Here is a 10,811-nt window from a genome sequence, read left to right as displayed (position 1 = left end):
GTTTTATACTGACATTGTGTTCTCGAAATAAAATAGATTGTAACTATTTTGTCGGATAGAAATTGTCCTACGCAGTCAACTGAATGCTATTAGTTGTTTATTCTTCACTATAAATGTGGTTTATGGTTGTGCTCGGAAACTTTGATATATACTCTAGAATGAAGAGAGAGAAGAACTCGAGAGATTGTGTCTGATGTTGTCATGCTCTCAGTTGTCAAGGTTGAGAAGTATAAAAATGGCCCATGGGAATCCCAAAATACACATCCAAATAGGGCAAAAAAAATGAAACTCGAACAGCCTGATAGATTTAAAATAATTGTCAGCCCTGCCGACACATAGAGCACCCAAAAGAAACCCAAAAAACAAACGGGTGCATTTTCATCCAAAAGGGAAACAAATTAACAAACCAGACAAAAAAAGGACCCATTAACACGGCCTAACCCGTTAGGTGGATCGGTGGTCCACGGGCCAACAAAGGTGTATCAGTGATCTCAGGCTCCCGGCCTTTGGATACAGAGATCTAACGACCCTAGGAAATCGAATGATGAATTGCATTTTTGCATGCAACAGCTCATAGCCCCTTTTATTCTTACATAAACATATTATCTCCGTCCCATAAAAAACAACCTAAAATAAGAATATGATATTTTGTAGTACTACTAAACGGCATATATCGTCCTAAGTTGGTTTTTTACGAGACGTAGTTGATTGTGTACCACAAGACACAAGTTCATTAGTACAAAGTATTTTCTCCATTTCATATTATAAGTCAGGTTGAACTTTTTCCTAGTCAAACTATGTTAAATTTGACCAAGTTTATAGAAAAAATTAACAACATCTAAAATATAAAATTAGCTTCATTAAATCTAACATTGAATATAGTTTGATAATATGTTTGTTTTGTGTTGAAAATAGTATTATATTTTTCTATAAATTTAATTAAACTTGAAAAAATTTGACTAGAAAAAAAGAAAACAACCTATAATATAAAACAAACATTGAATATAGTTTGATAATATGTTTGTTTTGTGTTGAAAATAGTATTATATTTTTCTATAAATTTGATTAAGCTTGAAAAAAATTGACTAGAAAAAAAAGGAATCAACCTATAATATGAATCAGATGGACAAGCTGAGATGCGTTAGATCGGTTTTGAAGAACGAAATTAATAAATATATATAAAAATATCGTGTCCAACTATAATAACAGAATTTATTTCTCTATTAGAGAAAATATATACATATTGACGTTGTGTTCAGTGTATCGCAAGAGCATGGAGTCTTCTTACTAAGGACAGAGCAGCAGCATTTGTGGCCTCCCACTCTTCCTTGCTCTGCTGCTTCCTCTGCTCGAATTTCTTCAAGATCTCGTCATTGCCATCCATGATGCTCACTATCTTCCTCATCGTCGGTCGCGCCGCCGGGTCAGACTGGGTGCACGCCATGCCGAGCCTCACCAACCGCTCGAGCTCCGGGCGATCAACCTGGCCGTCCAGCCGTCTGTCCACGATGGCCTCGACGGGGCGGCTCTGCTCCTTCCACCGCTGCGCTCTCCTGACAAGAAGGACCTCCGGCGACCTCACGTCCACCGCCATCTCGCCGGTCAGCACCTCCAGCACCACCACGCCGAAGCTGTAGACGTCGGCCATGGCGGTGGCCTCGCCGGTCTCCATGTACTCCGGCGACATGTAGCCGAAGATGCCCCGCGCAGCAGAGCTGGTGGCGGGCAGGGCAACGTGGTGCCCGCCCGCGCCGCCGTGGCTCTCGTTCCTTGACAGGAACTCGGCCAGCGCGAAGCTCCCGAGCCGCGGGTTACGGTCGGGGTCCAGGAACACCGCCGCCGACGTGATGTTGCGGTGGATGACCTGCTCGTCCCACTCCTCGTGCAGGTACAGGACTGCGGACGCGAGGGCCTTGACGATGCTGTACCGGTGGCGCCACGGGAGGACGGCGGCGGCGCCGGCGCCATCGCGCCGGAGGAGGTGGTGGCTCAGGAGGTTCCCCGGGGAGTAGTCGTAGACGACGAGCATCTCGCCGTGCTCCGTGCACCAGCCGCGCAGCTGGACGAGGTTCCGGTGCTGCAGCTTCGCGAGGTTGCGGAGCTCGTTGGCGAACCGGACGCGCAGCGCCGGGCACGTCTTCATGCCGAGCCGCTTCACGAGGACATGGACGCGGTCGCGGCGGGCGCCATTGCCGCCATAGCCGTTGTCCAAGAAGCCCTCGTACCCTGTCCCGAAGTCGAGCTCCGCCACCATCTGCGACTCGGAGAAGTTGTTGGTGATCGCGACGATCTCCTTGTACGATATCTCACGGGGAGTGTCGACGCTGGGGATCACCACCAGCGGCCGCGTCGATCGCTGGCTGCTGCCGCCGCTGTTGTCAGCCAAGCCACCTCTGGAGCGGTGGCCGTTCTCCGCGGTGAGGTAAATGGTCGTCCCGGCCGCCGTGCCGTAGAGCTTCGACGCAGAGGTGACCGTGCTGTCCGTGGCGTTCGTCGTCGTGCCGGAATCGGAGGGGGAAGTGAGAGAGACGTACTTTGGGAGAGCTAGGAAGGACGGAAGCGGTGGCAGGTCGCCGGAGCAGCTGCCGGAGAGGTTCTCCACCACCCACTTCATGCTGGGACGAGACCTAGGATCGTGCAGCGAGCAGAGGAGACCGAGGTGTATGAGATGGCCCATGTCGAACAGCGGGTAGCTGCCGTCCGGCAGCTTGCGGTCGCCGGCGTCGAGCAGCTTCCCCTCATCGGACAACCGACGCACCCAATCCAGCATGAAGATTTGGTCGTCGGGGTACGCGAGGTCGACCGCTCGCCGCCCTGTGGCCACCTCCAGGAGGACGATCCCGAAGCTGAACACGTCGGACTTGGCGGTTGCCATGGCCCGGCGCTGGAAGCTCTCCGGCGGAAGGTACCCGATGGTGCCGCCTATCCGGCTGGTGTCCATCAGCCGGAACTGGTAATTCGCGGAAGCAAACGACGACGACCGCGCGGAATGAGGCGACGGGGACACCTCCAGCTGCGGCGGCGGCGCGTCCTCGCCGGACATGGCGTGCTCGAGCCACCGGGCGAGGCCGAAGTCGCCGAGCCGGGCGTTGTACTCGGAGTCCAGCATGACGTTGCTGGTCTTCACGTCCCGGTGTATGATCTGCGTGTCGAGCTGCTCGTGCAGGTAGAACAGGGCAGCGGCAAGGCCGGAGACGATGCGGCGTCGCCGGTCCCAGCTCAGCGCCGGAGCCGACGCGGCGGGCGCCGCCGCCGCCGCCGGTCTGAAGAGGAGGCGGTCGAGGCTGCGGTTCGGCATGTAGTCGTACACCAGCAGCAGCTCCTCCTCGTCCTGCACGCACCACCCGCGGAGGCGGACGAGGTTGCGGTGCCGCAGCCGCGCCACCGCCGCCAGCTCCGCCAGGAAGGACTTCTCGAACCGGTCGCCGCGGCCGGCGACGCACTTGACGGCCACCGTCGTGCCGTCGCTCGGCAGCACGGCGCGGTACACCCGCCCGAACCCTCCGCTGCCCAGGATCTCCGTGTCGCTGAACCCACTGGTCCCGATGTAGAGCTCCGAGTAGCTGAAGATCCTGGGGCTCCCGCCCGCGCCTCCGCCGAGCTTCCCCGCGCCGACCGCGTCCACGCCGGCGATGTCCTCGAAGCTGCAGACTCCCGACGAGCGGTGGTGGCACCAGGCGCCGCAGAGCCCGCACCGCAGCGCGCGGCCGACCTTGCGGCGGACGTACGACGCCAGCCTCCCGCTCGCTGCCATCCCTCGTCGTCGAGGCTGCTCCTCACCAGCAGCGCCAGCTACCACCACCACCTCGTCGGCGTCCATGGGCAGCACGAAGCAGAGCCGGCGCAGCGACATGGCGTCGATCGACGAGCCGAGCCTGGCGTGCGCGCGAGATGGTTAACAAGTGGAGCGCCCACACATCACGCATGTCGCAGGGGAAAGCGAGCGTGGCAGCTAGTTGGTGGAGGTGTGGGATCAAATGGGAATCGAGGGGGGAGAGCGCGGCAGGTGCTGGTGGGAAGACGAGACGATAATGTGATGTCCGCCTCGAGTGGGAGCTGCTGGTATGGTGGGTGGCTCACTCGGTTGACTCGGATAGCCGATGATGGGGCCATGGGGGCCCGGCGGGCAGAAGCTGTTTACGTTGTATTCATTTGGATTTCGTGCAATGCCAACGGTGATGTCACGGGGTGGCATAAAAGGGGGCGGAGGCAAGGCAAGGAAGCACGCTATCGGATATGTATCCATCGTGCGTCTGTAGCTTTTGGTCTAGGGAAGCAGCTCAGGCTTCGTTTTCAAATAGGGCTTTCGACTTTGGAAGCAGCTGAGTTATATGAACAAGTTAGGTGAGCTTCTTTTTCTACACTCTAATCACTGTGTTGGCTTGTCAAATGAACTGATTTGTGGTGCAACCGTGCAAGTGATTAGGTTCAACTTACTGGCCGTAAGGTCCACCACTACCCGTCCTACCATTTCGGAAATTTTTGGCACTAAATTAGTTAAAATCTACAGAACTCCTATTAGGAGCGCAGCATTCCGAGCGCCAAACATGCATCAGCACAGACCCACCCCACCCTACGTGCCTTCATCCCACTCCTACCGTTGTCGATGTAAATGATTTACTCCTATCGCGGGCCTCTACCACCTACCTTTATTCGAGTAAACGATTTACTTCGATAATAAAAATAATTTTCTTGCTTTCGATCCCACCCCACGTCCCGCATCGTGCTCCCACCATTATCGGAGTAAATAATTTACTTCGATAAAAAACAACTTCTCTGCTTCCGGTATATATTATATTTTTCCCGTTCCCAACCAACCACTCTCGCCCTTGCTTCATTTTATTTCCTTTTTTTTAACTGAATCAATACACCACCCTAGCCCACAGATCGGCGACACACCCTGGAGGAGGACGACGACATCGTGGCGGTTGATGGCAGTGGCCGGCGGCGGTTGAGGCGATGGCACTGCTTCGAGCCTCGCTGTCGGACGCTGGATAGCACCTTAACCAGCAAGAAGGTGTTCACCTAGGCCAATAGCAATAACCAGCGGCTGCTTCACGTTGGCGACATTGATACAATAAGCAAGTAAGGAAATGACACTTTGATTTGGATCTGCGTGCTCTCCTTCAACTTCACGCATGAAGCCTTTTTTTTTTGCAAATCAAATTAACGTGCAATCTCTAATATTAACTTATCTCAATTGATGGGCTGTACGGGTCCTACATTTGCACATCGTACTCCATGTGGCTGGTCGCAGAGGATAGGGTGGAGTCCGCCGGTGATGGAGGTTGTTTGCTATTTTTCTTTTGCTCGTCATCTCTATTGACATGAACGAGAGTGTTTTTGCTTTTTTTTTCGTGCTTGCTAGATGATGGATGGCTGCTACTGCACAACGTCGAGCTCATCTCTAGACCACACCGCTACATCCTTCCACGATTCTATCGTCGACTACTGCTCGCCACATGGTTGCCCTCTCCACTACCAGTCCCAAGTCACAGACCATCCTCTTCATCTTTATAGCAAGATCCAGCAAAGCCATAGGATGGATTTTTGACTGAATCATTTTTTTCTTTTCTATTTTGATTCACCTGTGAGTAATTTTATCGCTTGTGTGTGATTGAGCCTGTAATTTTTTCATTCATACGATTATTTTGTGATATAGATCAACAATACTCTTAGTATAAGTGTCAGGGTTACGGATAAAGTATACCCTCTACCGTTGGATGTACGCTATACGGCAATACGGCACATCGGCGCGTGTACGGACGTTCTCTGTATACGTTAAGGAAAGTCATCTCGAAGTCCACCAATGGAAAGGTTCCTACCCGTATAGGACTGGGTCGTCACTATATCATGCAGGGTCAGATGTCTCCGAGACCTACTTGGAGACCACATGACCTGCGATATAAAAAGGACCCCCCGGGAGGACCTAAGGCATCGAGTCTCATAGCCAACACAACAACCACAGTCTACGAAGTCGGAGCCTACAAGAGCCAAGTCACCGGGTGATCTAGTCGAATCAACTCGACTACGATCTCGTCGGTATCATCGAGTTATGTTATTCCATTTGTACTTTGTGGTTCTCTCCATATAATCCCATATCAACTGGATTAGGGCTATTACCTATTAAGGGGCCTGAACCAGTATAATCTTTGTCTCTTGTTTCCTTGGTGTTATACTACGTAGATCCTCGTACCAGCGTACCCCAATACCCTCTATATCCGGTCTACGGGTACCCACCGTCGATAGTGGCGCGCCAGGTAGGGGGCCTTGGTGCTCAAGGTTCTACTACTATGACATCAAGCTTCGTCGACAACGGCGTCAACATCGGCCCCATTCAAGGAGTCCCTACTTCAACAATGCTGGTGTGGACTCAAGTCGGCGAAATCGTCTTCCCGGTTTACACCACGGTACCAATCTCGGCTGGTCCATCAATGACCGAAAACGAGAACGCCGTGGCTATAACCCCAGACGATCCCTTGTCGAAGGTTCCTAGTGCGGCCAAACCTTGTCCTTCTGACAAGAACTGCGAGCCGACAAGGATAACTTCCGAGGTAACAAAGCCCTAGTGTCCTATTCACAAGTCCAGGAAGCACAACTTGCAAGCTTGCTGGGTTTTTCTCAACGCACAAGCCGAAATTCGTGCTTGCAAGGAGCGTGGAATCCAGCATACTTCTCCAACTCGTGATGTCTATTGTCCTATTCACAAGACGAAGAATCACGACTTCTCAAGCTGCAAGGTCTTTCTCCGCACCATGAAAACGACGCTTCCTAAAGTCCAGCAGTCAGGAACCTCCCTTAAGGATACAAACAAGGAACATGGAGTGATGTTGACCTCGGATCGATTCATTGGAGTAATCGACATCGATCCCCATGAGCCATCAGTCCTACACTTGCTCGAAGACTATGGCTCGTCATCTTCCAGTACACCACGCGACGTGTTTGCCATCGGTAGGACTAGCACGTCTGCACACGCTAACGCAGAGGCGGAGAACCAGACGGTCACGCTGGCCCAACTACTCGGCACCGTCAACGCAATACTGAGAGAAGCTCCCTATGACCCCGTGCTTAACGATGATCTCGCACGATGGACAGAACGACTACGGGAATCTGTAGCCAATCTCAGTAACGCGTTCGAGGAAGACGCTACAGTGCACAACCAGAACGACCGACAGCTGGCGGTGCCGACGGCGAACCACCGGAGCAGCGGACGTCGCCTAGACGAGCTACCCCTCCACCTCGCGGCACCGGCGATCTCCACGACCATCTGAATAGCCGCCGAGAAGCACGACGCGCGCGAGACAACGAGAATCATTCCCGACATCGTGTTTCTTCATGTCGCCGTGAGAACGAAGAGCGAGGAGGCCGCTCGAACGAAGATCAACACCACCATAATCGTCACAACCGCCGCGACCGCGACGATCGCGAATAGTGGAGACCAGACGATGCTGGTCGAGGGCGTCAACATGACGGTGACAATAATGTGGATCGGCGCCAGGACAACAATGGTGGATGACGACAGAATTCTTGAGAACCTGAACGTCGCCCTCAGAATCGCACACCGGAGCCGAGTGAACCATCGTCATCATCGTCATCATCTTCATCTTCGTCATCCAATAGACATCCACGGAGGACACACGATCACCGACAACCCACCGCCCCCAGCGCCGGGTGTAGAGCTTTCAACCGTTCTCTACGTGATGTCCGATGGCCCGAGAGATTCCAACCCAGAGCAATAGAGAAGTACGATGGGAGTACTGACCCTGAAGAATTCCTCCAGGTCTACTCCACGGTACTATATGCTGCCAGGGCAGATGAAAACGCGTTAGCAAACTATTTGCCAACAGTGTTGAAAGGTTCTGCGCGTTCGTGGCTGATGCACCTCCCACCCTACTCGATCTCTTCATGGACAGATTTGTGGCAGCAATTCGTCGCTAACTTCTAAGGAATTAAAAGCGCCACGCGATCGAAGACGATTTACACGCGTTAACACAGAATCCGGGCGAATCTTTGAGGGACTATGTTCGGCGCTTTAATGAGTGCAGAAATACGATCCCCGATATCACCGACGTTTCTGTGATTCGTGCTTTCAAAACCGGTGTCAGAGATCGCTATACTACCTAGGAGTTGGCAACAAGGCGAATCACAACTACTCGAAGGTTGTTCGAGGTTGTTGATCGATGCACCCATGCAGACGACGCACTGAGACGCAAGAATGACAAGCCAAAGGCAGGAGGAGAGAAGAAGCCAGCCAAGGACACACCCGAACCAAGCAAGAAGAAAAGTGGCAAGAGTGGGAAGAGGAAAGCTCAAGCGGAAGTCCTCGCGTCTGAATACGAGCGCCCACCCAAACACCCAGACCCACAAGGCAGTGATACGAAGAGAATATGGTGCCCCATACACAAGTCGGACAGACATTCTCTAGAGGAGTGCCTCATCTTCAAGAAGTCGCTGGAAAAGCAACTGGCTTTGGAGAAGGGCAAGCGAGTACGTGTAGTCGAGAAGGCTACTGAGGAAACCACTCAGGACTCGGACTCGGCGTACCCAGATTCCGAACTTCATGTCTCGCACATCTTCGGAGGTTCCACAGCGTACTCTTTAAAGCGAGAATACAAAAAAGTGGAGTGTGAGGTTTGTTCGACATAGTAGGGGATTGCACCCAAGATGAAGTGGTCTGAACAGAAGATCGAGTTCTCAGATGAGAACAACCCCAAGGCTGCTGTTATCCCAGGACGATATCCGATCGTGGTTAAACCTACTATTCGGAATATCAAGGTAGCGCGAGTCCTCGTCGATGGAGGCAGCTCCATCAACCTTCTCTTCGCCAGCACCTTGGACGCAATGGGGATTCCACGAAGCGAGTTGACACCTACCGATCAACCCTTGTCACGTCCTGATAAATTCATCCCAAAATAAAAATCATTCTCTAAAAGGAATAATAGAATTAATTAAAATTCGAAAATAAATTGGCAAACACTAAAATACGTACAATAAAAATTCAAATGTGGTCCGGAGAATTTTTGTTAAATTTTATTTGAATTTTCAGAGCACCGGAAATATTTATTAAGGAACAACAACAATTAAGAAAGTTTATTAAAAAGAAAACTAAAAATAATCCCTCCTTCCTCCTTTTGGCCGAGCCCAGCCCAAAGTCTCCATCTTCTCCCTCTCTTTTTCCTTCGCTCTCTCTCTCTTGGGCCGCCCTTGCCCTGTCCCGGCCCAGCCGACCTGCCGCCCCAGGCCGCCTCCCTCCTCTCACTCACGCCCCTCTGCACGCGAGGCGCACGTGCGCGCCCCGCTCCTGACCAGTGGGTCCACCCACCTGGTCGTCTTCTACCTCCCGGCCGGCTCCTCTCTCTCTCCTCTCTCCCGTTAACCCTTGCACCAATTCCTTCCCCAAATCCGCTCCATTCATGCTGGATTAATTCAAATTGGTTAGATAAATGGAATCCACATCCCTTCCTCTCTATTTCCCCTAACATTCCCCATTTAATCCCGTCCCCAACCGTCGGGATTTAATTCCTTATTTGACCGCCATTGATGCCGCCGGCAACCTCCTCCGGTGCCGTTTCCACCCTGTCCCGTGACCGGCACTCCCTCCTTGCCCTATAAAACGAAGCCCTTCTCCTCTCTTCGTTCCGTTTTGGCCTCTCCCAAGTCCTTAGCCCCTCCCGTCGCTGCTCCCTCTCTCTCCCGGTGCCAACAGCCTCCAGCCGTCCCTGCCGCTGCGTCAGCACGCCGGCCGGCCGTGCCGTCGCCTCCCCCGACGTCGCAGTCGCCTCCCCTTCCCCGGCCTGCCCTCCGTTTCCCGTGGAGACCTCCGAAAGTGCATCCCCGCCGGCAACAGTGGTGTTGCCGCCACTGTTCCGCCTCCAGCCGCCTCTGCCGCGTCTCCTGTGCACCGACCGACGTCGCTACCACCTCTCCCGGCACCGGAACGCCGTCCTCTTCCCCGGCCAGGCCACGGCGTTGCCCGAATTTCACCGGAACACCGTCGTGCCATGCCGGCCTCTCTTTCTGCCTCGCCGGAATTTCCCCGGTCGGCCCTTCCTCCACCCGTGCGCCGTCGGCCGCGCCAACACCACCTTCGGCATCGCAGCGGCGAGCCGGTGACGTCGTCCTCGGCATCGCCTCCCCTCCATCTGAACCCCTCCGCTGTCCGTCGTCATCGTCTCCTCGTCGTTTCCTCGTCATCGTTCGTCCTCACCGGCCCCGGTCGTCGTCGTCCTCTCGTCGTTCCCGGTCGTCGTGGCGTTCGTCCCTCCATCAAGCCTATCGCGTTCGTTGCCCGCGTTTCGTCTAGTGTGCTGCTGCTGCCCCGTCATCGTCTTCGTCCTCGGCTCCGCGTCGTCAAGCCTTGTGTCGGCCGCGTCTCGCCTTCGTCCAAGGATCGCCGCCGAGGTCGTCCCCTCGCCGTTCGTCTTCGTCGTTCCCGTTCGTCTCCGCACCCGTTCGCCGTCGTCGTTCCCACGCCTCGTCGCGTGGTGGTAAGGATCCCCCTTCTCGCTGCTCCCGTCCTCGTCCTTTCGGTGTCGCCCCGTACCCGTCGTGTGGTTGTCGACCCCGGTACCCTTGTACCGGTGTCGGTAGTCGTTCGTGTGTGCGTGTGGTGACCGTGTTTGTGTGCCCGCTCGGTAGCCGCGTGGTTTCCACGTGTGCAGCCCGTATGGTGTCTAGTGGAGTCCGTTTGTCGGCCACTCGTCTCGATTGACACACGGGGTCCGCTTCCGTTGACCCGTGGACCGTCTCTGTGTACCCGGTCTATCGTGGTCCCTTAGGTTGACATGTGGGGTCCGCATGTCAACAGCGCA

General features: G+C 53.9%; 1 protein-coding gene across 1 annotated transcript; it reads right to left on the bottom strand.

Moving 5' to 3' along the window:
* Positions 1–1,192: 1,192 nt before the first annotated feature.
* On the bottom strand, positions 1,193–4,121 carry LOC127755328 (receptor like protein kinase S.2). The gene has a single exon (XM_052280983.1). It carries the CDS (start codon positions 3,851–3,853, stop codon positions 1,256–1,258), a length of 2,598 nt encoding a protein of 865 aa, XP_052136943.1. The 5' UTR covers positions 3,854–4,121; the 3' UTR covers positions 1,193–1,255.
* Between the last annotated feature and the right edge of the window lie 6,690 nt (positions 4,122–10,811).

The sequence above is a fragment of the Oryza glaberrima genome, chromosome 11 (assembly GCF_000147395.1).
Source record: "Oryza glaberrima chromosome 11, OglaRS2, whole genome shotgun sequence".
Classification (NCBI taxonomy): domain Eukaryota; kingdom Viridiplantae; phylum Streptophyta; class Magnoliopsida; order Poales; family Poaceae; genus Oryza; species Oryza glaberrima.
The sequence above is the reverse complement of the archived record's forward strand: the minus strand, read 5'-3'. Positions and strand labels throughout refer to the sequence as shown.